Source organism: Eptatretus burgeri, chromosome 3 (assembly GCF_056783735.1).
Source record: "Eptatretus burgeri isolate ZD-2024b chromosome 3, Ebu_testis_v1, whole genome shotgun sequence".
NCBI classification, from domain to species: Eukaryota; Metazoa; Chordata; class Myxini; order Myxiniformes; family Myxinidae; genus Eptatretus; species Eptatretus burgeri.
In genome coordinates this window covers 23715645-23743230 of record NC_140963.1, presented here as the reverse complement: position 1 = coordinate 23743230, position 27586 = coordinate 23715645, and the positions used below count along the sequence as shown (strand labels likewise).

Here is a 27586-nt window from a genome sequence, read left to right as displayed (position 1 = left end):
CTCCATTTCTAGGTGACTCGTGGGCCAATGCTTTTTCAACTGTCATCTTTAATGCAAGTCCGTCAGCTTGCATAAATATTGTTATAGCCACGCGACGGGTCCGGGAACGACCGAATCACGTGCAACGTCAACCGCCCATGGCCGCCAGCCGGGTTTGATGTCCCAAATTAGGGTTACAGGCCTTAAGTCCCGATATCTCATCAAAGGGCATGAAGCCAGCCGACTGAAGGTTACGTGCCTGCATGGTGCGCCAGTCAGATGTATAACCGTGTGGCTGGTGATGACACTTGTACGTTACTTTACTAAATACGAATCGCTTTCACACAATTGTGCACCTGAAGGGCACTGATCATGAAAACTCAACCACTCACGCAAGAAGGGAGGCCAGGCAGGAGCATAAACAACACCGAGAGGTCAATTTCAAACCCAGATGCAAGAGGCAACCCGCCAAAAAACTCCTCAAGGTCTGTAATTGTGGCTTCGTCGAAGCCCTCGAAGCCCTGGAGATTAAACGTTGACAGCTCCGGTACACAGCGACTTTCCCTGCCGATCGCAGGTGTTCTCTTTCGGCGTTATCACTTTCTCTCTCGGCTTTTACGTCTCTCTCAAATGCAGCTGCATCCCAACTGTGCCTCTCTGCATCGGCTCTGCCACCAGCTGTGCCTCTCCGTGTCGCTCCCTTTTCCAAGCAGCTATTAAATGGAAGCACACACAACATCGACTGATACGTCCCATGCCGGGCCGCATGAGACCTCGTGGTCACCGAACTGCACATTCTCCCCATACATCAGCAACTGCGCTGAGGCTAATGGCTGGCTATTTCAACGCAGATTCCCCACGCCTGCACATTGTGTCACAACTTGAGCTGCAAAGCTCTCGTGTGCACGTTGTAAAGACATGTCAACAGAGGATAAGAACATTAGAAACGTACAGCCAGAAGTTTGAAAAAGGGAGGACAAAAAGTGGGGAAGGGAAAACAAACATCTTACTGTGTACATACGCAATGCATATCTACTGCACAAATAGTGTGCCACGGTTATCCAAACAAAGCTAAGAAATAACAAAAGTTTTACGAAACAATTTTATTAACCCTTAAAGATCATTCCCACAGCAACATGTATCTGCATGGTGTCCATAAAATCCTTGTGCAACTTTGAACTTTTATAACCTTAGATGCGCACATTATAGAAACAAACTATAAGTGACGCATGGGAGCATAATCCAGAAAGTTTTTACTCAATACAGTGAAAATATTTAAGCTTCAAGATAATCACCATGTTTTGTAAAACATGATCGTTCAATCCGATTTTGCAACTTGTTGAAAACACTCTCCAGTTGCTGCTGAGTAATTTCCTGAATTGCATTTGTCATCGTCGCCCGAAGTTCATCCAAACTGGTTGTGATGAGCAAATAACAGTTTTACACAGAATGCATTCCAACGGGGAATGGGCAGGCGAATGAGGTGGCCAAACAATAAGGTCCACATCTTCCGATCCACTTGTCTGGGAAGACATCATTCAAGGAACCGTCGCATATTGGAAGCATCGTGGCAGGGAGCCGAGTGTTGCTGGGACAATAGTAGGGTCATTTACAGCAATTCCGTGACCGTCGAGAGCATAGGTTCGTTTCTCAGTGGATTTGTCTTCTATGAGGATTAAATAAAAAATTTAGCCCCCATGCCCCTCGCAAAAATGCGGGCTAACTCCGTGAGAGCCCCAAATCCAAGATGGCCACTGTCGGCCATGTTGGAAATTATCTTTCCAATGGTTTGGCCTACAATGCCACACAGTATATGTATTCTGGGACTTTTTGGGTCAAGGAATTCATGTTTGATGTTGGTTTGATGATTTGACCTACTTTTGACCTTCAAATCCAAGATGGCAGCTGATTTTCAGCTGGGAAAGGTTAATTTTTCAATGTTCTCCTGGAGCCTTCATAATAGGCTCCAATGAAAGCTCTTTTCTTGTTGAGTTGAGGTGTGGACAGTAGAACTACAAGTAAATGTACAGAGGTCATCTTGATGGTCAAAAAGGTAAACATTTGTGGTTGATGAGGAACAAACCTTTGCTCTCCATGGTCATGGAATTACTGGAGGTCTGGTCAGGTCAGGTATGGAAGCATGTGCCAGAACAGCGCGTCGCTGCGTCCACTTTCCGCCGGTACTCCAGGGGCCTCCGTCTGGCCATCCCCCAGGCAGATGCCAGGCCCATCCCCATCTCCTTGAGATGATGGTCAACCTGCTGCAACCATGAGGCACGTGGTCGGCCCACTGGCCTCCTCCACTCATGAGACTCCCTCGCTGAGAGAATCTGGTGAGCAGGATCAGCGTCAGGAAAACGAGCCACATGTCCACACAGCCGCAGCTGACGCTCACGGACTATGCAGGTAACAAATCTCATCCGAGTCTCTCTCAGCAACCGCTCGTTGGACACAAAATCCGACCAGCGATAGCCAAGGATTCTCCGAAGACACCTGGTACCAAAGGAATTAAGTCTCCGTCTCAGATCCTTGGTCAAAGTCCAAGTCTCACACCCATAGAGCAAGACTAGAAGTACCAAGGACCTGAAGACTCGGACTTTCGTCCTCCCGCACAGGTACCGGCAGCGCCACACCCCATGATCCAGTGAATCCATGACTCCCCAGGCCCGACCCAGACGTCTATTGACCTCCGGCTCACAACCTGCGGAGACATGAATATCACTGCCAAGGTAAGTGAATCTATCCACGACCTCAACATCCTCACCACAAACAGACACAGACAGGACAGCAGCATCCAAGATGTCACCGAAAGCCTGGATCTTAGTTTTGACCCAATAAATCCGTAATCCCAACGGCTCCGACTCCTCATTCAGCACCTCGAGGGCCCCCAAGAGGACGTCTAAAGTCTCCGCAAAGATGACTGCATCATCTGCAAAATCAAGGTCCGAGATCTTGACATTGCCAAACGATGCACCGCAACTTGATCTCTCCGACATCCTCCCAAAAATCCAGTCCATACAAGTGCTGAAAAGTGTGGGGGCAAGTACACATCCCTGACGAACTCCAGTAACAACTGGAAATAAGTCAGAGGTGGTACCACCACACTTCACAGCACTCTCAGTACCAGAGTAGAGTTCAGACATCAGATCGATCAGTTTTGGTGGCACCCCACGAAGACCAAGAATCCTCCAGAGGGCATCCCGATTCACTGAATCGAACGCTTTACAGAGATCAACATAGGCTGCAAGCAGCCCCTGCCGAAACTCTCGTCTGCGTTCGGTGAGGACACGAAGTGCAAGGATACGGTCAATCGTTGACCTCTTTGGTGTAAAGAATGACTGCTCTGGACGCTGGTGCTCAAGCAGATGGTGGCGAACCCTATCAAGAATTATCCGAGCAAAGACCTTGCCCGGCACTGAGAGCAGCGTCACCCCTCGGTAGTTGTTGCAGTCTTGGCGATCACCCTTCCCTTTCCAGAGAGGGACAACAAGGCCCCTCTTCCAGTCAGTTGGGATGATGCCTGTGTTCCAGGCAGAGCACAAAACTGCATGCAACGACACGAGTGCAGCATTTCCACCAGCCTTGAGAAGTTCAGCATGGATGCCACAGATCCCTGGAGCTTTGCCCCGTTTCAACTGGTTCACCGCAGCCCGTGTTTCCACAAGCGTAGGTGGACCACAGTTGATTCGAGGGTCAGCAACAGGGATTGTAACACCCTTGACGTCCAACTCGACAGCTGGGGGATCAGCCTGGTACAACCGCTCAAAGTAACCGGCCCAGCGGGCCTTCACTTCAGACTCCACTGTCAAGAGCCTACCACTCTCTGCTCGAACTGCAGTGCTCCGAGGGATGGGCTTGGATGAACGCAATGCGCGAATTCCCCTGTAAGCGGGACGAGAATCACCTGTCCACAGGTGATGCTCTACCCCCTCACAGATTCCTCGCACATAGGCCTCCTTGTCCACCCTCAGTGCACGTACAGTTTTACGCCTCAGCTCCCTGAACAGCTCAGCTCTGCCATTCAGCCTGGCCCTGCGACTCTGGTCAATGGTATCCAGTGTCCCTTGAGAGACAAAATTCTTCTTTGCCCTGCGGTGAACTCCAAGGCATCCACCGGCAACATCAAGGACTACTGGAGGTGGACCAACGAAATGTGTATATTCTAATACATTGGCATGCATTTGTACATCAATATCCCCCTATTTTAGGGAAGGTCAATGTCTTTAACCTGAATTTACAACTTTCCAATGTAACTAATGGACCGTTAGTCTTCATCCGAATCGGTGGATTCTCTGGCCTCACTCCTCTCATCATTGCTAGTACTCTCATCACTATTCTCATCTGAACAGTCACAAGGTATGAGCTGCTGGGGTAAAGGGGGGAGGGTGTGGCACACTGGTCGGCACTTCCCATTCAGAATTTCCCAGCCAAGGTCAATGGGGGACGGATGCTCTAACAGGTTGTAATGGAGCTGGCAATTTGTGATGTAGTTCGTCCTCTTCACATGGAGATCCAACGAGTCATCATCAGGTGGGAGGCGGATCATACTCTTCTTCTTCAGTTTGTGCCACTTAGAAGCTCTGGCCTGCCCACAGGTAACATCTGAACTCTCAGCATAAACTTTGGAGAGGACAAAAGCCTTCGTATCAGCTCTGACTTCGTCCTCGAACTCCAGACTCTCACCCACTCGTCCTAGGAGCTCTCTCGCCTCAGGATCAGAGATCACCTTCTCCAACACTGGCTTTTTCCCATGCCCATAGAACCCTGATGTGTGATCACTGCCAGTGATGACATGGAGAGGTATGATGATATCTGCAACCTGTTCTGAAAGCATGGCACGGCAGTTGATTAACTCATTCTTGCGTTCAATCAACAGATCACCTCGGAGTTGTTGCGAGACATAAGCTGCCTGGACATACACGTCGGTGTCCTCGCTGTCTAGTACAACTGCTCCAGTGTAGTTTCCGGTCCTCAGCTTGGCATAGGCCGAGAGCAGCATTGTATCTGCCTCTGGATGCTTGAAGACATCGTCTCCATTTGCCACACCAGTGCTCAGGTTAGTTGACATCTCACCCTCACAGTATATGATGCTACTCTGCACCCGACCAACTTGTTTTTTCAACTGTTCCTTCACAAGCTTTTGCAGTCTGACCTTGTTTCCTGAATTGACCATGAGTTTGTTGAACTCAGCGGCTCTTGTGAACATGTCTTCGGGCTTAGGGAAAACATTTGGGATGTTTTGCTGCTCGTCGATCATGCTCATCATCCTTGATGAGAAAGGGAAGGTCATATGTGTCATTGATGAGGATGATGAGGCGTGCATCAGTATGGCGTGAGAGGATGATAGCGCAGATCTTATCCAGGTAATCACTCCAGCAGTACTCTGAGCCATCCCGCTTCCTAGCCTCTCAGTCCTCGGGCGTGGGGGTGGCTAGCCGCCAGATCAGCCCCATGTCCATGAGGCTCATGTGGTCCCGTGGTTTCTCAGCAACTGGGTCTAGGTTGAACAGTTGTAACAACTTGCTCTTCGCAGTCTTGCTGCTTTGATCCATCTACATTGTAGAGTGAGAGGCACTCCTCAGTCACTCTCCCCTCAAGGGCTAACTCAAGCTGTATCATACCTGATCCCTGCACAAGTTCTACCAGGGCTGCCAGCCATGACCTCTCCATCTTGGCCACCTTCATGGGCACACCAGATGGTGCACAGATCTGTACACTAGCAAAATTCTTCCTCTTATTCCTGTGGATGGTTGCAGTGAGAGGCTTCATCTTGGTGAACACTCACTCTTGCAGGATTGTTTCAACCTGTGCTTGGCCATCTTGTAGTGCGGTCTTGAGGTCATGCACTAACTCCAGTGATGCGACCAGGCCAGACTGTAGTGACCTCAGTGTAGGTGAGGAGATGTCAAAGGGCTCAGCATCAAAATCCTTCATGCATGCCTGCAGGTCGTGAACTGCCTGCTCATCCTTCTTCATCCTCGCTGGCTGACACTCAACATGTTTCCTTTGAGTATGCTGGCACTTGTGGTTCCGATTCACAGTAGCCTTCACCCTCGCGACTGTTTGCATTCCTTGTTGTTGAGAACAGTTGCTTCTCATTCTGCAAAAGCTGAAGCCATCCTTGCTTCAGCTTCGAGTTCAGATTCAGAGTCGTTTCTATCCAAAGGTCCAGTGGCTGGCAGTAGTAGGGTAGCCCTGTCATGAACTGGGTGAAGTGATCGTTGAAGAAGGCCATTTGCTCATCTGACAGTGAAGAGAGCATCGCCCAATAATCTGGCAACCACCTTCCATAGTCATGGTTGTCATATGCCATCAGTCCAGGCAACATGTTGGATGTTGATGATAGGTACTCTGAGCCATTTCTTGCATGACATGCATCAATACTTTGGACAAGAGGGTCTGACATCTCTATGAATGAGACCCAGAAGTTGCCCATGTCTGTGCCAGGTTTCTCATAAACTCTGTCGATCAGCTCATTCATGTCATCATCATCCTCAAGATGACTGTGAGCTTCCTGTAGAGCCTCCTGTGTCTCGGTGAGTGCATTGCGTAGAGTGTCAAGATTCTGCTTGATGTCTTCTGATAGTTCCTCATTCTCAAGAATCTCTCTCAGTCGTTTATGGATAAGAGCCTCTCTCCAGAGCAGGATGCAGCGCACACCCCGCCTGTAGTGCTTCCCTCGTAGTGCTTGGTCAACAGACTCCTCCACTACTACACCTGCTGTAACCAGAGTGTCTGCCATGCCAGAGCCCTTGAATCTTTTATAGATAGCATAGATGTAGGACATCTGCTGGTGGAAGGTGCCAGGAATCGAGATGATGTCCTTGAACAGTTCTTGATTCTCCATCTTGAGCTGCACGATCAACTTGTAGGTGGGCATGTCACCAACGAGAAAGGAAAATGGAAAATTCTTCTTTTGCATGTAGTGGGGGTCATTTACAGCAATTCCATGACCATGGAGAGCAAAGGTTTGTTCCTCATCAACCCCAAATGTTTACCTTTTTGACCATCAAGATGACCTCTGTGCATTTACTTGTAGTTCCACTGTCCATACCTCAACTCAACATGAAAAGAGCTTTCATTAGAGCCTATTGTTGTGATAATAAAGTGCCATACTGTAATTGGCGGCAACGGTAATTGGGCGGATGTGGCAGCACTGTATATGAAGGTCAATGGCTGGTGTTGACACGTATACCACGTACTCCGTGGAAAGTCATGCTGGAACAGTAATGGTATGTTTTATACTATAGTAGGAATAATGTACTCTGAGGAATGTAATTGGTGTTAGACTATGGAGTTTAACTTCGTTATTATGTGATGCGTATGTGGTATTTGCCTTCAGTATTATGTGTACAAGTTATTGTATTTTGTTATTCTTACCCTATGTATATTTATGTTGTTGTAGATATGCGTATGGGTTTTGTAAGAATAAAGCCGATCGAAAAGGTCTATTGTTGATTACTACAACAATAATTTATTCTCACAAAACTTACCTGGTTGGATTGGACCAGAAGAGCGCCGAGGCCTACACTGGAATGGAGCGTTTGCTGAGACCAGAGAGGCTGGATTCGGATCCCAGTTCACCCACGGCGGCACAAGAATGGAAACACTGGTTGAAGACGTTCGAAAACTTCCTGGGAGCTCTACCACAGGATAATCTGGATAAGATGAGTCTGCTTACAAATTTTGTCTCACCAAGACTATACGAAACTATATCAGAGTGTACCATTTATGATGAGGCTATCCGTACTTTACAGTCACAGTACGTAAAGCCCACTAATGAAGTGTTTGCACGCCATCGTCTTGCAACTCGCCGCCAGCAGGTCGGAGAGTCCTTAGATGAATACCTTCTGACTCTGAAAACGTTAAGTAAAGAGTGTAACTTTGGGGCTGTAACAGCAACTCAACATTGCGAAGAATCCATCAGGGATGCCTTTATTAGCGGCCTGCAGTCACCACTGATCAGACAACGTTTATTAGAGAATAAGACTTTAGATTTAGCTACCATGTTTGATCAGGCGAGATCTCTAGATTCAGCCCAAAGAAATTCAGAATCTTATTGTGTTATTCAACCCTCCCGTTCATTGGGTGCTGCCTCATCCAATCAGAATACCGGTGAAGTGGAACCCACAACTGTAATGGCTGCTACGGGTGTTAAATGTTTCTTTTGTGGTTTTTTAAAACACCCACGTGTAAAATGTCCGGCACGAGAGGCTGTGTGTCATAAGTGCCAGAAAAAGGGTCATTTTGCTAAGGTGTGCCGTAGTACTTCATCAGTAGCTACTGGTGCTTGTGCAACTTCTTCTGATCAGGCAACGCTAGCGGCTGTGTCTTCTGCCGCTGCCCCAGGGGTATTATCAAAGGCGGTTGTGAGGGTCACGCTCAATGGAGTGGAATTGGATGGCCTTATTGATAGTGGTAGTTCAGAAAGTTTTATCCATCCCGACCTCGTTAAGTGCCATTCCTTAAGTGTACATCACACCCAAGGCAATGTTTCCATGGCATCCACTTCCTTCACTGCTCAGACATCAGGGTTCTGTCGAGTCAATATCAAAGTAAACGGTCGGTGCTACCAAGATGTGCGTCTGTCCATACTCCCTCAGCTGTGTTCAGATATAGTTTTGGGCCAGGATTTTCAGGGACTGCATGATAGTGTTACACTGACATATGGAGGTAGTTTGCCTCCTCTTGTTATCTGTGGACTCAGTACACTGTGTGTTGACCCTCCAGAACTGTTTGCCAACTTGACAGCTGATTGTTATCCTGTTGCTGCTCGATCACGCCGGTACTCTCCCGATGATCGGAAATTCATTGAAAAGGAAATTCAAAGGATGTTGATGGAAGGTATTATAGAGCCCAGTAACTCCTCTTGGCGTGCACAGGTTGTTGTCGTTAAGAACGAAACTCACAAGAAACGCTTAGCCGTGGACTATTCAGAAACTATCAACAAATTTACACTACTTGACGGGTATCCTCTGCCTCGTATAGATGACACTGTTAACAAGATTGCTCAATACCGTGTTTTTAGTACGATTGACCTCCGTAGTGCGTATCATCAAATCCCCATCAGAAATGAAGATAAGCCATACACCGCGTTTGAGGCCTGTGGACGCCTTTATCAGTTTGCTCGGGTTCCCTTTGGCGTCACCAACGGAGTGGCTTGCTTCCAACGTATCGTGGATTCATTCATCCAAGAAGAAGAACTGGTTGGAACATTTGCTTACTTAGACAACATTACTATTTGCGGCATGACTCAGGAAGAGCATGATGCTAATCTCACGAAATTTCTTGAGGCTGCGAAGAGAAAGAATATAACTTACAATGAAGACAAATGCATCTTTTCAACTAACAGGCTCAGTATTCTCGGATATGTGGTGGAAGGAGGGGAAATGCGCCCGGATCCTGAACGACTCCGACCCTTACAGGACTTGCCTGTGCCTCGGGACATGAAATCGCTCCGACGCATCCTTGGCTTCTTTGCCTATTATTCACAGTGGATATATGACAACTCAAGCAAGATCCACCCACTGTGTGCCACTACTACATTTCCCATGACAAGGGAAGCAGAAGCGGCTTTCCATCTTCTTAAGCAAGACATTGAAGGTTCAGTGGTGAGGGCGATTGACGAATCCATACCCTTCGAAGTTGAGACCGATGCTTCGGATGTAGCAATTGCTGCAGTCCTCACCCAGGCAGGACGTCCGGTAGCCTTCTTTTTCCGAACCCTTCAGGGACCCGAATGTCGTCATGCTTCTATTGAGAAGGAGGCCCAGGCTATTATTGAAACAGTTCGCCACTGGAGACAGTATTTGACAGGCAGACATTTTACTATAAAGACAGATCAACGATCAGTGAGCTATATGTTTGTTAAGCAGCATAAAAATAAGATAAAGAATGATAAGTTCATGTGTTGGAGGATGGAATTATCTTGCTATGATTTTGACATTGTGTATCGTCCTGGTCGAGAAAACATTCCCTCTGATACATTCTCCAGGTCTTATTGTGGGATGGCATGCCACGATCGACATTCACTGTTTAACCTCCACGAAGCCTTGTGCCACCCAGGGGTTACCCGCTTATACCATTTTGTGAAATCTAAGAATATGCCATACTCTGTGGAGGATGTCCGGCAGGTTGTTGGATCTTGTAGAATATGCACAGAATGCAAGCCCAAGTTTCACCAACCAGATAAGACTCGACTCATAAAAGCTACTCAGCCATTTGAGCGTCTCAATATAGATTTCAAGGGGCCTCTTCCGAGTACAGATAAGAACCAGTATTTTCTTAACATTGTGGATGAATATTCACGGTTTCCTTTTGTATTTCCTTGTGCCGACATGACCACTTCCACGGTTATCAAGTGCCTCTGTCAGCTGTTCGCTATTTTCGGAATGCCGGCTTACATTCATTCGGACCGGGGACCCTCCTTCATGAGCAAGGAATTACAAGACTTCCTTGCCAGTAGGGGGATCGCTGGAAGCAGAACTACTAGCTATAATCCTCAAGGGAATGGCCAAGTGGAGAGGTTCAATGGTACCATTTGGAAGGCAATCACAACGGCTCTAAAATCCCGTAATCTACCCATCAAATGCTGGCAGACTGTTCTGCCTGATGCTCTCCACTCAATTCGTTCACTGTTGTCCACAGCAACCAATGCTACCCCTCATGAAAGACTTCTGAACTATTCTCGTCGTTCTTCCTCGGGAGCCTCGGTGCCTACTTGGCTCTGCAATCCTGGGCCAGTCCTGCTGAAGCGTCACGTACGCACGAATAAAACTGATCCCCTTGTGGATGAAGTCGACCTCCTCCAAGCAGGACCCCACTATGCCCATATTCGCTACCCAGATGGCAGGGAAACTACGGTCTCTGTTAGACACTTAGCCCCAATTGGAAGCCCGTCCAAGAGTGAACCCCAAATTCTACCTCAGGCTTCTGAAGAAAATGTAATTCCCCAGGGTAGTCCCCAAGACGCACCCTGCTCAGAGGGGGATGATCTCGTTCCTGAGATGGTTCCTGCAACTCCACAGCAATCAGATGCTGTGGATAACCCTCCAGTGCCAAGAAGATCCGGTCGCACCATTCGTCCTCCTATTAGACTAGATTTATAGAGATAGATATCTCGGAAGGGGGTGAATGTTGTGATCATAAAGTGCCGTACTGTAATTGGCGGCAACGGTAATTGGGTGGATGTGGCAGCACTGTATATGAAGGTCAATGGCTGGTGTTGACACGTATACCACGTACTCCGTGGAAAGTCATGCTGGAACAGTAATGGTATGTTATATACTATATTAGGAATAATGTACTCTGAGGAATGTAATTGGTATTAGAGTATGGAGTTTAACTTCGTTATTATGTGATGCGTATGTGGTATTTGCCTTCAGTATTATGTGTACAAGTTATTGTATTTTGTTATTCTTACCCTATGTATATTTATGTTGTTGTAGATATGCGTATGGGTTTTGTGAGAATAAAGCCGATCGAAAAGGTCTATTGTTGATAACTACAACACTTATTATGAAGGCTCAAGGACAACATTGAAAAATTGACCTTTCCCAGCTGAAAATCAGCAGCCATCTTGGATTTGAAGGTCAAAAGTAGGTCAAATCATCAAACCAACATCAAACATGAATTCCTTGACCCAAAAAGTCCCAGAATACATTTGCTGTGCGGCATTGTAGGCCAAACCATTGGAAAGATAATTTCCAATATGGCCGACAGCGGCCATCTTGGATTTGGGGCTCTCACGGAGTTCGCCCTCATTTTTGTGAGGGGCATGGGGGATAAATTATTTATTTAATCCTCATGGAAGACAAATCCACTGAGAAACGAACCTCTGCTCTCCACGGTCACGGAATTTCTGTACTTGTATCTTTCAGACCGTGTTCATTGTTGAAGTTGTAATAAATCGCCAACTGGATGAACCAAGAGAACTACTATTCAGTCTTATTTAAGGCGTTCGGTGAAAGATTTAATCGTCATCGTTCGGGAACCAGGCGTGGTCATCGTGGTGGTTCACTTTACCGCCGACGTCAACGTTTCCTCATCGGAAAATGTCAACTCGTCAAGAAACATTGCACAAGGACTTTATGGACATCCTGCCCCCCAGATCCGAAGGAAAGTCGGGCATCGTTGGCAGCGCATGAGTTGTGGTTGTACTTTTCCATCCTTGGATTCCGGAAACATTTTCTAATCGTCACTCACTTATACGACGAATCACCACGACACGTGGATGGGCTTGGGCGGTGTATGGCTGAAGGCAATTTATCGCTTTTTTTTAATTAATAAATTTACAGGATTATTGATTTTTGGAGAAAAATCAATACGCTGTCGGCTTATTATCACGTATAAAATTTAGCAAGACATTATCAAGGACGAAAAGTTAAATACAGGTAATTGAGTTGAACGTTAGCCAATCAGGAGACACCCTTAGCCTGTGTGGAAATTTTTTTATTTTTATTTTTTTTAAATAAAATAATTCCCAAAAGTCGGGACAAGTCGTCGTGATGATCACAAAAAAAAGATCGACTTGCAGTTTGTTTATTTATTTTCCCTCCTGCCGATTTGTGATACTTCCGCTTCGACTGGGCAACGTCGTTTTATGCGGAAGTGTTTGGATAATTGTTGAAGGTTTAACGGCGGCAGAATGATTTTATTGGAGATTAATAACCGAATTATTGAGGACACGCTCAAGCTGAAGTTTGAAAACGCGGAATCGGGGTGAGTGAGATATTCGAGGTGATCTGAAGGGACAAGAGGCGATGGTCGCGGCCTACGTTGGCATTGACGTTTGGGGAATCCTGGGCGTCGCCGCTAGCAACGAGGCTCGAGCTCATCGCTCTCGCATTGCGCTTCGTGTCAACGTCAACGTCAATGTCAGCTGTCCGAGTTCTGCCGCTGTGTGGTATTGTGTTCGCACCATGAGGCCTGACGTTGCCCTGAGTAACCGCACTCGTACGTTGCGTGCTGCTTGTGCGCCGGTTTCCGTTATTTTTTATCCTTCTTGTTTATTCGTACCGTCGGTATTTTGTGAAATGTCCACTTTTCACGCCTTGCTTGGGAAACAAATGGCCATCTCGGTCACGTGAAGCACGTTTAAACTTAACTTTGATGTATATCCTGATGATTAAAAAATATCTCCTGACATTTCCCAATGTCCTTGTCCTGCATTTATTTCCTCTTCCAGTCCAGTTCCCTCTGTTCCCTCTTTCTGAGCCGCCAACATTCCCCACACATTCCATGATGCACACATTCCAATAACCCCTTGTGTTTCTTCTTCTTCTTCCAATAACCCCTTGTGTTTCTTCTTCTTCTTCCAATAACCCCTTGTGTTTCTTCTTCTTCTTCTTCCAATAACCCCTTGTGTTTCTTCTTCTTCTTCTTCCAATAACCCCTTGTGTTTCTTCTTCTTCTTCCAATAACCCCTTGTGTTTCTTCTTCTTCTTCCAATAACCCCTTGTGTTTCTTCTTCTTCTTCCAATAACCCCTTGTGTTTCTTCTTCTTCTTCCAATAACCCCTTGTGTTTCTTCTTCTTCTTCCAATAACCGCTTGTACTTCTCCCTCTTCTTCTCCCTCTTCTTCTCCCTCTTCTTCCCCCTCTTCTTCCCCCTCTTCTTCTTATTCCCCCTCTTCTTCTTATTTCCCCTCTTCTTCCCCCTCTTCTTCTCCCTCTTCTTCTCCCTCTTCTTCTCCCTCTTCTTCTCCCTCTTCTTCCCCCTCTTCTTCCCCCTCTTCTTCCCCCTCTTCTTCCCCCTCTTCTTCCCCCTCTTATTCCCCCTCTTCTTCCCCCTCTTCTTCTTATTCCCCCTCTTCTTCCCCCTCTTCTTCCCCCTCTTCTTCTTATTCCCCCTCTTCTTCTTATTCCCCCTCTTCTTCTTATTCCCCCTTATATTTCTTCAATCCCACTCTTCCATCCATGCCGTCAAGCGAGTAGTGTACCACCATTTCCTGTCATCGTCCATCCTTTATCCACGATCTTTATTACCACCATTTCCTTTGTGAATAGTCAGCGAGCTATCGCCGGCACCCTGAACAAATTCCAAAATTCCCTTCTTCAGCGGCACAGCGACGACTCCAGCAAATGACGCTACCCCACCACCGTGCGCTGCATGCAGAAGAAGATTACCTTGATTAACCCTTCCTAATGTAATGCTTTTTGTGTTTTTTTTTCTTCAGTTTACAATGTTCTTTCCCAACCTCGTGTCAATTTCTTTGCAAGGGGTTCATGGGTTGATGACCCGGCAGACCTTGCTCCCTCCCCTGCTGACCGTGACACTTAACTTGATGATGTAAAGTCCCGTTTATTTTTATACAAGCAAATACCACCCGTCGCTTTGCTCATGGTTATCCAAAAGGGGGGGGGAGGGGAAAAAGAGGGAGAGTGGTGAGAGTGAAGAGGAGGAGGGATTGGAGAAGGGAAGACAGTGTGAGGTGAGAAAAGGGAAGGCAGACATTCGGTGGAGCATCAATTACGATTCATACTCTCATCAAAATGATTCTGTGTAGAATAACAGTAAAGATGGATATATAATAATGTCTTGAATCCATTTTCTACCCGTTGTACTATAAACACGGCCTGGACACAAACTCCCATCCAGACATTATATATATATATATATATCGCCCGGACGCGTCCAGAGCCAAGCTGTCCGAAGACGAACACCGCCCAGACACGTCCGGAGACTAACACCGTCCGGACATAACCACCATCGAGATATAACTAGAGGGGAGGGGAGGAGAGAGTGGGAAGAGAGTACTGCACTGTATTGAGAGAGAGAGAGAGACAGAGAGACAGAGACATGTGAATTTGGAGCACCAGCCCATTGTGGAGAACATTATTCCATTGAGTTACAGACAAAGACCTTGTTTCCTGTGAGCAGCTCTGATTTTCCAAGGGAAGATTTGGATCGATCGTGGATGTCTAATCTCCAGCTAGCTTTGCTGTGTGGTCAGCCCAGGGAACCCAGAAAAAAAAAGAAAGAGAGAGAGACAGACAGACAGACAATGTTATGCTTAATGAAACACACACACGCTTAGCTGATATCGGCAGTTTTTCAGGAATCGGCAGGTTGGAGTCAGTGTGATTACCAATGACAGTACGTACTGTATACAACCCAGAAACCTTGAGTAGCTTTCACTAAAAGACAACGTTTTATTGAAATAAATGTTTCGGGGAGATGTTCACAAACATTAATATTTATAAACAGCTGTGTGTGACGGGCGGAAAAAAAATTTGGCTCAGTAATTTCGAAATCACGTAAATACAGCAAATGGCTCGGAAATCAGGTGTTATTTCACAACTCGCTCAGGGTGACGGAGCACGAACCACTCGCTCGGGGTGACTGAGCACGAACCACTCGCTCGGGGTGACTGAGCATGAACCACTCGCTCGGGGTGACTGAGCACGAACCACTCGCTCGGGGTGACTGAGCACGAACCACTCGCTCGGGGTGACTGAGCACGAACCACTCGCTCGGGGTGACTGAGCACGAACCACTCGCTCGGGGTGACTGAGCACGAACCACTCGCTCGGGGTGACTGAGCACGAACCACTCGCTCGGGGTGACTGAGCACGAACCACTCGCTCGGGGTGACGGAGCACGAACCACTCGCTCGGGGTGACGGAGCACGAACCACTCGCTCGGGGTGACGGAGCACGAACCACTCGCTCGGGGTGACGGAGCACGAACCACTCGCTCGGGGTGACTGAGCACGAACCACTCGCTCGGGGTGACGGAGCACGAACCACTCGCTCGGGGTGACGGAGCACGAACCACTCGCTCGGGTTGACGGAGCACGAACCACTCGCTCTGAATGATGTGGTGCGGCAAACGTGTCCGCAGAGGATGAAAGATTCGCTCAGAACGACGTAGCGCGTAACTGCTATCGGCAATGGGCACTTGGCAAGTTGCTTAAGCACTCATGCAAGCATGCCAATAAAATGGTTGATAAGGAACAGTTGGCCAGGCTGTCGCTGCATACCATCAAGGATCCCTTAACTTTAAAGCCCATCTTCACCATGCACATAGCAGTTAATGAAATAATATGACTTTATCCACAAAAGAGTTGCAACTTAATGCAGAACAATCCTGGAGACATTAAAAAGTTAAATCGTCCTTGTAATAAACATTGCAGACAAATGAAATAAGCAGTGCACGTTTCGCATGGTACATCGGTTCAGGTTCCACGCAAATGCTATAATTGTTTTTCTTTATACGTCCGTTTTTCACCAGATTTGCTTTGATTCCCTGTCAAGCACTTTGCGAAACCTCTGTAAATATGGACACAGATCTGGCAGACACAATGGATAGGCAGTCCCTCTGGGGAACAGGGCATGAGGTCTTTCAGTGAATGCATTAAATCATGTGGCTCAATGAACCTGGTTAATTTTGTTACATTCCTAAATTTTTTTTTTGTTACTCGATATAACGAATTCTCCAAACAGTTGAAAAAGATAAGTTTAATGCTTTGGAAATTTCACATTTTCTTGCGTATGTATAGAGAAGGATGCAACATAGCCTTGCTTGCTTAAAGTAAATAGGTATGTCGGCAGAGTTATAAGACTCGTTTCTTTAAATTATCAAATTTCACAACAGATTTAGACACATTTCGTTCAGACGATATCCGATCCTAAAAACCGAAATCATATTTTGATGATATTCCTACATTTCTCGGAACCGTATACATCCAACATACAGTTGTCCTGAGTCAGTTATTCCATTAATGTACGTGTATTAGGGTCCCTACCTTTTGTCTTGTCGGAAGACGAGACAGTGCGTTGCGATGGGCTATTAGTTAGGTTATTAAAGCATGTTCCCCTTTTATTTTATTCCCTCCTTTTGTGATCCACGGTGCCTTCATCTCGCTTGCTACCCTCGTTTTGCTGGCCACAGCATACCACCGTCTACCCGGACTCTCGCTTTCTGAGTCAAAATCCCGACATTCAGCTGGACAAACGCTGTCTCTGCACCACATCCACCTGCCAAAGGCCAGACAGGCGCGGCGTGGGCGGACCATACTGGAGTCGTGCTGAAACCCAGCCCAGAAAGGCGGACCACGTGAAGGGCCGGTCCAATCAGGATGCTCGGATCGGACGATGACGTCGGTTTTGAAATGACTCCTCCCCGAACTCCAGGCTCTATAAAGTACGGAGCAATCCTCAGAGAGTGGTCGAAGTTGGTTGGTTGAAGTAGTTGGGTTGGTTGGAAGGAGAATTGCAGATGAGAATTGGAGGAGAATTGAAGAGTGAAGGAATTGAAAGGGGGTTTGGAGTAGTTGTGAGTGTTCCTGCGACTTGTCTCCGCCGACACGACGTCAAACCGCCCCTTGCTTCTCGACCAAGCCTCCTGTCTGGCCCTGCTTTCTGTTCCTTATCTCTGACCTCACGACCTCAACGAACGGCCTTTTGCCTGGTCCTGCCTGCTGCTCATCTCTCGCCCCCCCCCCTTTGGACTCCGCTCTTCTCCACTCAAGCCCCTCCTGCAGGCATGATCTCCACACGTACGGTTGTGGCCGAACAACTCTACTATTGTCAGGTTCCGCACCACAAAGCATCCCTCCCCCAAAATGCTCAGGTACCGAAAAACTGTAACCTCAACTCCCTCCCACCCTGGCTGCAAAAGTCCCTTTCACAATTGGGTTTACTTTGTCTGAGTGTGTCTGAGAGTGTTGACGCCTGTCCGTTAAGTAAGCCTGTATAAGATCTTTTATTGTTGATTGTTGCTTTTATTAATGTTGCGTCAAGTCTGCACTGTGTCTGCTTTGTAAGTTGCTCGTAAAATTTCCGCACCCCATACCTCTCTCATCTTTCACTGCATTACATACCCAATAAACCTTTGTTGTGCCACATGCTTTTCCTCGCTTATTGTAAATAAATAATTGTTGCACAAATGTTCCCAGCTCGCCTTTGGCTTTTCCCTCATTGGTCCAGCATGGTTCGAATCCAGGTTTAGCCGGGTCTTTATTCCCAACGAACCGTTCCTTACAGCCGGTACATCCTTGGCAGTGTTGCTCGGCTGCATCTGATCCGGAGAGGTGATCCGATCCGGTTCGGACAAGGCGTACCGAGGGCGTGGTTCCCCGGTGGTTAAACCACGTGGTTAATCAGGTAACCCGATTCCATAGGCGGGAGGACCCCAGGTCACACGGTTGAGTTATTGGCGTCCACGGTCGGCTAAGCGACCCGCCGCGTCACAGAATTATCCGTGAGCGACGGCCTACAATTCCGGGGAGTCTGGTGGGAATCGACATAGCACCAAGTGGTCTTCCCCCACCAAGTGGTCTTCTCACCTGAACCCGCTGACCCGCAACAATATACTTTGGTCCATGAGAGTAGATCGTGGCAAATCTTCTTGTGTCGTACATTAAATCGCTTCAAGCACCGAATTTTAAAACTTGTAGTACTTACAAAAGTGATGTATACGATTCGTAACGATGATGAACAGGCATTTGATATGAGTGAGGAAAGTGAAAAACAAACTTCATCGTTAAGAAATCGTTGCGGCCTGTTCCAAGTGGAGGCATGGTTGAGCAGGCCAAAAAACATGGCGGCTTCAGACTCCAGCGAGGTTACCCAGGAAACGCCTTAAGACCCAGAGAGCGGGGTCGCTGAGGATGTGCCTGATAAAGGATATAATTAAATTAGGCCGTTAATTATCTTCAAAAGGGGTGTTTTTAATTAACTCAAACACCCAATTTTCACTCTTGTACTTCCTTGGAGTTTTCTTAGTTTGCATGCAAAATTTCAGGCTGCTCGGTTTCATGGTTTTTGAGTTATGGAGGAGACACAAACGCACACGCACATGCACGCACTTACACACTCGCACACATTGCCTTTTTAGGTCATCTCTTCGAGCATCTATATATTAATACGAAAGGACCAATTTTGTGCTCCTCCTGGCGGTCACGTCACATTTTTCTCGGTACAGTAAGTCGTCGCTTTTCGCAAGGGTTGCGTTCCTGGAAAACCTTATTATAAGCGAAACTGTGTTAAACAAAACATATTTTCCCATAGAAACCAATGTGTTAAAGGGGGGATGTGTTTTTGGCTCGGAATTTTTTGGACATAAACACAAATAAACAAAACACACTCCTCGAGTCGTGGCGACTTACCCCGAGGCTGGAGGAACGGAGTTGATTGCGGTGGACAAGTCACACTTGCGGAGTGGCAGAATCGTCCCCCTCTTCACTTGACACTGTGCTGTCACTTTCTTCACCAGCGGGAACGGTCTCTTGGCAGCTGGTTGAAGGAGCATCCTGGATGGTGGATGGAGTTGGTGCTGCATCTTTTGGCTTGAAAAATGCATGGAGAGTGGGCTGAATGGCTTTCTTTTTCTTTGCTGCATAAAGTTCCTTGTAGCAACAAAGGGCATCATTAACAACAAGGCTAAAATCAGTGCTCCTTTTAAGATTTGGATCTTGCTCGATAACAAATTCTATGGCATTTTCAAACGAGCTGAGGATTTGGCTGAGGTTTTTCATAGTGAGATGCTTGGATGAAGGTGTCACAGCATCTTCTTCCTCAAGAGCCCACTGCTGTTCCAACTCCATAAGATCTTCATTGCTTAAGGGTTCTGCATGAGACTCCAGTAAGTCATCCACGTCCTCTTCGTCAACCTCTTCAAAACCAGCCTCCTGCGCCAGGTCTACAATTTGACTTGTAATCAACGGAACATCAGCAAACCCCGTGAAATTGTGGACACATTCGGGCCACACTTTCTTCCACACAGCGTTCATTGTGGAGGCGCTCACCTCTGCCCATGAATCCTTCATGTTTTCCAAAGCCATTTTTATGTTGTATGTTCGCCAAAACTCCTTGATTGATAGCTTGTCCTTATCAGTTTTTTTGATAAGCTGCAGCATGGTATGCTTAACATAATAGGCTTTAAAAGCAGCAATAACTCCCTGATCCATCGGCTGTAAAAGTGAGGTAGTAAAAAATCTTCCATTTGCTGAGGATGGGCAGGAGCATTGTCTACAAGCAGCAAAGATTTGTTGTCAATGTTGTTCTCCTTGGAGATACTTCTCAACATGATTGGAGAAGTAATTGATCACGTAATCGTGGGTCAATGCCCTAACAAACTACGCGCTTTTTCTTGTATCACAGCAAGAGATAAAGGCATGCGACGTTTAGTTTGATCTTCTATCCACACACATAATAAACGCTCCATGTTGTGCATAGCACCATCTCTCATTCTCGTTAGTGTCGTTGCACTCGAACTGGTCGCAATCTGTGATATTTTCTTAATCTTTGCCGAACTTTGAACGATCGAATGTACAGTCGATGCAGCGATTGCTGCGCGCGGCCCATTTCCGTTGTCCCTTCACCTCGTTCATGTCTTTTAATTATATCCAATTTCACCTTCAATGTGACAGCCTTTCGTTGTCTCTTGAAACGAGGTGTGCTCGGCAAAAGACTTGCGGGTCGCTTGGGATTCATACTGGAAGGTATCCAGGCGAGCGTGAAGAGAATACGTACAGTACAGCATACAGTACATGCGCAGTAAAGTGAAAGTGTGTTTATGCGCATCCTGTGTGATTGTTGTTTTTCCAGGCAGTTTGAAACTTTTTTTTGCGTTTTTCCTTGCAATAACATTACGATAGGCATAAAATGTTTGCGATAATTGAAAAATTTGTTATTAAAACTAAATTACGAATAATCGAAACTACGATATGCGAACTTTCGGTTAGCGAGGACTTACTGTACTGTGACCTGGACTGAAAGAAACTTCGTACCTGTAAGAGTGCATCGCACATAGTGGCAATAGTCAAACTTCAACTCTGAAGCAGAATAAACACTTGTCGTTGAGACGGGGGCGAGGAGTGAAGAGGCAGGGGGCAAGGTAAGCAAATTTTTGGGCAGGGGTAAGCAAATAGAAAGCGAGAGACGGGGGGGAAATGGGGCGGGGGATGAGTGGACGGGGGCTGGGGTGAATTAGGCGGGGTTGAGTGTGAGGGGGTGGACAGGGGGGCGGGGAATCAAGAGACGGGGAGCGGGGAGTGAAGAGGCACAGGCGCGGGCGCGGGCGGGCCCGGGGTAATTATATTTTTGGACGGGGGTAAACAAATTGAAGGCGGGGGGGGGATGAGTAGGCAGGAGTAAGCACGCCCTGTCCAGTCCATGTCCCTCGAGTATGGATGAGCTGGTGAGGGTGGTTGAATGAACGGAATCCGTCTGTGACGGGGTTTCGGCTGGTGACCTAATAATATGGGTGTCGATGTCCTTCGATCCGGCTCACCGTCCGTCCGTCCGTTCACAATGAAGTTGAAGTGGGAGACCTGGTCATTAGTGATCCTGATGGAGGTCGATGAGACGTATATGATGGTATGACTTTCAAGGTCACCGAAGGTCAAGGTCATGAGGCCTTTGAAGATGCGAAAATGACAATTTTCAAATTCTATCTCCTCCGCCATTTCTCAAGCGATCTTGAATTTGATTGTAGCATATGAATCGATGGGACAATATCTAAATTTGGTCAGGCCGGATTTTCGAATTTTGCTTTCGTTTTAGCGTCACGTGACTTCAAAGTTTGCAAAAACTGCCCTACCTTCAGGACGCTATATATTCTCTACTGGGCATGGTAAAAGTTAGTGAATTATGTCATTGCATAGCAGCTGACCTTATCTTTCATGTCCATTCGAAAGAATACCGATATCTACGAATACGTACACATCACATGACTGAATTTTGTGAAAACTGCTTCATGTATTTGCAAAATGATGATTTTCAAAATCTATCTCCACCTACATTTCTGAAGTTAACTTGAATTTGATTGTGGCATATAAATCTATGGGACAATATCTAGATTTGGTCAGGCCGGATTTTCGATATTCGCTTTTGTTTTTCGCGTCACATGACTTCAAAGTTGGCAAAAAATCCCTCCTGACCCGCGAACACTACACCCTAGTAACAGGAACTCATGCTTGTTTCTCGCAGAGATGACCGTCACTCCCGCACGGGTGTATTTTATTACTTTAGATTTGATTACTTGCTTTCCATGCCGTATGATAAAACCAATGAGAAAAAGTGAAAGGGATAGTTGTCGTGATTTCCTGTTGCCTTTCTCAACCAGCAATAGCTATGGTGTACAGCCTGTGGTGGCTGATTGCATCATTTTCCTGGGGTGTGGCTGTACCACTGATGCAATGCCTCTATTGCCAGTACATTGGTACTCATTTCACCTACCTCAGAAGGAGGGCAGGCTGAGTCAACCCCACCTGATGTGAATTGTACGGAAAACAAGGCTCAAACTCAAGACAGTAAGATCTGAAGCCGACAGTAAGAACCGTTAAGGCAACACCACACTTAACCTGCAATACGACTCACTGAAGTGGTTGGTTTCTGCCAAACGTTGCTCTTTCAAAAAATCATTTGCCACCATACCATTGGCTTGCAAGGAAGTTCGTTTGCCAAATGTGGTTAAGTTGCTGACCCAGCAACTACCAGACCCCTGGTCAGGGTGTTCTTGTGGTCACCTTTTTCTTTGAACCATTCTGATGAGCTGGTGCCCTCACAAGTTGTTACCTTGGTGGCAGAAATAGGGAATAGTGTGGTTTTGCTCGTGAAGCGATAATTGGAGCTGTTTCCAAATTATTTTGAATAACTTTTTCGTACTTCCCCAATCTCTCGTTATCTATATGCACAATGTCAGTTCTTATCAACTGTCTAAAGCTGTGCATATAGAGGGTATATTTATGGGGTTTTTTGTTTGTTTGTTTGTTTGTTTTAAATGGAACAAGGAGCTGATACTCTGGGTCCCCCACCTTTTGGGTGGTATGCGGAATAGATCTGTGTAATATGAAAGCTAAATGTTCAACGCTTTTTGAAATATCACGTACACAATATTATATGGATGGATGATCGGTCGGAGCTCATGTTGATGAACCTGGATGTCGGTGAGGGACAACAATGCTAACTTTTTCCCATTGGTTCACTTTTATTGTTTAATTTTTTTTTTTTTTGCAGAAACAAGCCAGAATCTGTCGACATAACATTTGCAGGTATTGTGATGCTGTGTTCGTTTTTTTTGTTTTGTCCATCTGTCGCATGTAACGTGTTCAATGCACCTGGTTACATACATTCAGTCTACAATCTTTGAAGAAAATTTGATTTCTTCCGCTTTGCAGACTTTGATGGCGTTCTTTATCACATTTCTAATCCTGGTGGTGATAAGTCCAAAGTGATGGTGAGCATTTCTCTGAAGTTCTACGCTGAACTCCAGAAGCACGGTGCAGATGAGGTAATTAATCCTTGAAGTTTCATTCTTGCATTCGCTGCGTTCTATTGTCAAACATCTTCAGTTGTGATTTTTGCTCGTTTTATCATATTTTGTGATTCATTTCATGTGCTCCATTCTCATTCCATTCTTCAGATAAATTGAAGGCCTTTGTTAAATACAGGCATGGATGGTACAACATGCAAATTAGTGTCTTTTGGCTGACCAGTGAGCACAATAACTGATCAATGAATCTTAGTTAATCTCAATGCTACTCCCAGCTCGCTATTTCACGTGCTTTGACTATGTATACAAAAACAAAAAGTCACAGGGAAACAATTTTTTTTTTTAATTCAAGATCAAATGCCAATAATTTTGCTGCCACTCATGCACACATTGACATGCAGAAGAAACAAACATTTAACATAGCCACTGAGCTTGTGGGAAATGCTGTCACTTCCCAGAGTACCAGCGACGTCACAACGATGACGCCGATTTTCTCACTGCACTCAGTGGGGCATTTCCTCTTCCCGATGAGGATTGTCCATGCTCGATCCTTTTTTTTTTTTATTTTTTTTTTTTTTTTTTTTAATCTTTTTTTCAATGCCGAGTATCGAGCAAGGAAGTGGCACGCACTATTTATTTATTTATTTATTTATTTATTTTAAAGACTTTGGTATGACGTGGCCAGGGTTTGAAACGCCGACCTCACAGACTTAGAACGGACGCTCAAACCGTTATGTCGTTAAGTGTGATAAACCGAGTTTTGCGGACTTAATTAAGGCAAATTGTATCAAATGTTTTTCGAAATCAAAATGATGCTCAATGTATCACAAATTGCATATTTAACGTTTAAGTGGCTTTTTTAGGTCATCTCGAACGAGATGACCTAATAAAACCAGTCTCGATTTCCATACGTCCCCATTTTTTTCTTCCGATTTTCTTGATATTTGGTATGTGGGTAGATGTCGATGAGGGATGCACGACGGCATGACCTTTGACCCAATTGAAGGTCAAGGTCACTCCAAAGTTGCGAAATCGTTTGTGATCCGATCTTCGAAATTCCTTCAGATTCTGATAATATGGAACAATATCTAAATTTGGTCGGGCTGGTTTTTTTTTTTTAAATCCTCCTTGTTATCGAGTCATGTGTCTTCAAAGTTGGAAAAATCGTCTGTGATACGGTCAAAAAAAATTCTCCCGATCTTGATGAAACTTCGTATGTAGGTAGGAGTCGATGAGTGATGCACGACGGCATGACTTTAGACCTGATTGAAGGTCAAGGTCACCGATGCTGTAAACTTGTGAAATCATCCATTGTCAAAATATCATCCACCATTTATGACTCAGAAATGCGGTTTGATTTCTGAGGTCCGGTTTCTATCCTTTTGAAGACGCATTGATCATAAATGTTCCAAATCAACCATTTTCAAAATCTATCTCCGGATAACTCAGAAATGTAGTTTGATTTCTGAGGTTTTCTATCCTTTTTACTCCCGGGCTTTCATCTGTACGTTGAACCAAAAGACAAGACAACATCGAAGCCATTCTAAGCTGATCAGAGATCCCCATCTACAGAGCTTCAGAGATGACCGTCACCCCCAACCGGGGTATTTTTTTTCTTTGATGCTAACCCCACCCCTTTAATGGCCACAATTATTTCCACGTTATTGTGGGCTTGGCTGGGGAAAGCTTGGCCCAAGTACTTCACGAACCGCTGGCCAGACCTGACGTTCGAATGAGGTTAGGGCAGGAATTTGGCGAGAGTGCCTGCAATAGCTCACCGACTCTCCACGAAGGACACCGTGGGATCTTTAAAATCCACTAACTAATGCTGGCAGACGGGATGCCCATTTATTGTCCATCCGAGGGATGGCACACAGTGATGAATCACCCTGCCTGTGAAACACCAGGATGATGGTTTATGGCTGGGCCGAGGTTCTAACTTCGGCTGGAGTCCCCTAAACAGTAGGGTGCTTCTGGAGCCCCATGATTTAAAAAAAAAATTCCCCTCAACTTCAACCTCACCTCAGTTTGTTCCACTTCCTATTTATACCACTCATACAAAATTTGGTTGAAATCAATTATTGTCTTGGGGTCCACGAGCCAATCAAAATTGTATCGCAAGTTTATTATTTAATGCAAAAGGCAGCTATATTTATGCAATGAGTTACTCTGAAAAATAATAGCTCCTGTATAATCATTTTGCATATTTTCCCTATTTAAGGTTACGTTTAATCATTACACTGTTCATATCCACAAAATTAAGCATGAGGCAGCTATTTGATAGATATTGACATAATTTTTAAAATAGCTGCCTTATGTTTTATTCAATACATTGGAGCTTATATTATAAATTGGCTACCATTTCTATATTTGAGTCATAGAAACCGAACAAAAGGCAGTGCTCGTCAAAAATGACTTTTTCAAATTTTGAGAGAACCAGTAAACATGTATTAAAGCACTTCAATAATGAACGAATTGAAAATCCACAGTTTGAATCTTGGTAGCTCGTATTGCAGTAGTTCACAGTTCATATCAAAGGTGCCAAATTTCACAACACACCGAGTCTCAGGCTAATTGTCATTTGTAGATTTCCGCTTGCGCAGGTTTGGCATTGTTTTCTGTCTTGCTCCACAACTTGTAACACATTTTGATAATGTTCTTCAGTTTTGGCTGCTGCAAGAAAGTCCAAACTCAGTTTTACTCCACGCTCAGCACAATCATTTACCACATTCATGGCATCAACATTAACAACAGAAGCTTGGTATGCAGCATAGTTTAACCAGCTTCCAACATCCTCTGCAAGAAACTCATGGTCTATCTCTAGAATTTGAAGAGTGAACCAAGAATCTTGGCTGACGAAATCAGCAAGCGTAGTGGACCGATTGATGCCTGTAGGGAACTTGGGCTTCCCAAACCCAGTGTCAAAACGGTCACATGGCGTGTGTATAACCTCTGGAGGTTTAACAGTCAACAGTCTATCAGCTTGTGCCCATTTCTCCTATTGTGGTACTTTGTTACTGAAGAGTGCGAGAGGTACCATCTCTGCAGTGAGGTACCAGAGATGGCGTTGAAACGCTCTGACTGCACTTATGGAAACCTCGGGATTCACAGCTTCATACATTAGCAGAGTGTGAAACAGCTTCAAGTCATTCCAAGGTGCATCGACAGAAGAATTGCATGTAATCCACCAGGAGCTATAGACAATGGTAGCAAAGGTCACAGAGTCCTTCACTTTTGGCAGCTGGTGTTTCGTTGTAATTGTTCCTGGGGGGTGTTGGTTAATTGCAGCTTACAACAGACAAATCTTGATGGAATATAACAGCTTTGCCATCCATCGGGCTTTGTGAAGAGCTCCAGGTCGCTTGAAGTTTATTGTCATTCCCACCCAAAAACACAAGACACAGCTCCACCAACTGTAAAACCACATGTATTTCTATGAAATTCACCAAAACTTGTAAAAAAAAAATATATGGCAGCTATTATTGTGCACATATTTAAACTCCAAAAAAGCTGCCGTATGTTGTTTTAAACATATCTGAACAAAAAGGACTCACGAGAACATAGCGCTAATATGTACAATAAACACTGAAGGTAGCTACTATATGTTACATTCATTAATGGATCCCATTTGAATAGCTGCCGTATGTATTTGAATTTGAATAGCTGCCGTATGCACATAGTAGAAGACATAGCTCTCCAACTTCGGGCTGCCGGTGGACCCCCTAAACAACTTCTGATTTCATTTAAATTTCACAGAGATTATTATTTTCACAAATGGAATATTTTTAAGACTAGGCAGAAGTTAATTGCTTACTATGAGGGCTCCAGAAGCACCCGACTAGACAGCTTAGAGGTGAGTGTGCGTACCTTGATATAAACTCGTCCCGAGTAGGGAATGTCGACCCTTTTCTTTGAAAACCATTGAAATACTTCTACACTTTCAAGGAGTTTTGTTGTAAAGTCTTGTGGAATGGTATTCCACACTTTTTACATGACCTTTCAAAGATTTTCAGTTTCTGGGATTAATTTTATTTTTTTTACTTTTTAGCTCAACTGGAATATAGTTCAGGTGAGTTTATAGGATGGCGTGTTGTCCGTCCATCCAGACATCCATAAACACTTGCAACTTCTTCAAAACTTCAGTTGAGATTTGAACCAAATTTGGAGAAAATTGTCTTTGGTGTGGCAGAACTCAAGTTTGTTCATGGCAACCCCCACCCCCCACCTGTAAGTAGGACATCATAAGGTTTATAGATCCCAAAAGTACTTGGATTACAGGAAAGCCTTTAACAATCATCTTCTCTCAAACTGCCTAACCGATCAATGTGAAACTTAAAATATATGATCGACTACCTATGGGAACGTCTGATTAAAAGAAGCTGATCTG

At 45.4% G+C, this 27586-nt stretch overlaps 1 protein-coding gene and 1 pseudogene across 2 annotated transcripts in view; one reads left to right on the top strand and one right to left on the bottom strand.

Annotated features, from left to right (window-relative positions):
* The first annotated feature begins 12521 nt into the window (after positions 1–12521).
* ARPC2 (actin related protein 2/3 complex subunit 2) overlaps positions 12522–27586 on the top strand; it is an 89775-nt gene continuing 74710 nt past the window's right edge. The window contains exons 1-3 of one of the 2 annotated variants that reach the window (XM_085872704.1): positions 12522–12699; positions 22944–22978; positions 23105–23217. In XM_085872704.1, the coding sequence (XP_085728830.1) occupies positions 12626–12699; positions 22944–22978; positions 23105–23217 (222 nt within the window). In that variant the 5' untranslated portion in view covers positions 12522–12625. Of the gene's footprint in view, positions 12700–12909; positions 12934–22943; positions 22979–23104; positions 23218–27586 lie in introns of those variants that run through there. The other variant, XM_085872705.1, reaches the window with a different exon arrangement.
* LOC147029556 (uncharacterized) lies at positions 25708–26693 on the bottom strand (annotated as a pseudogene).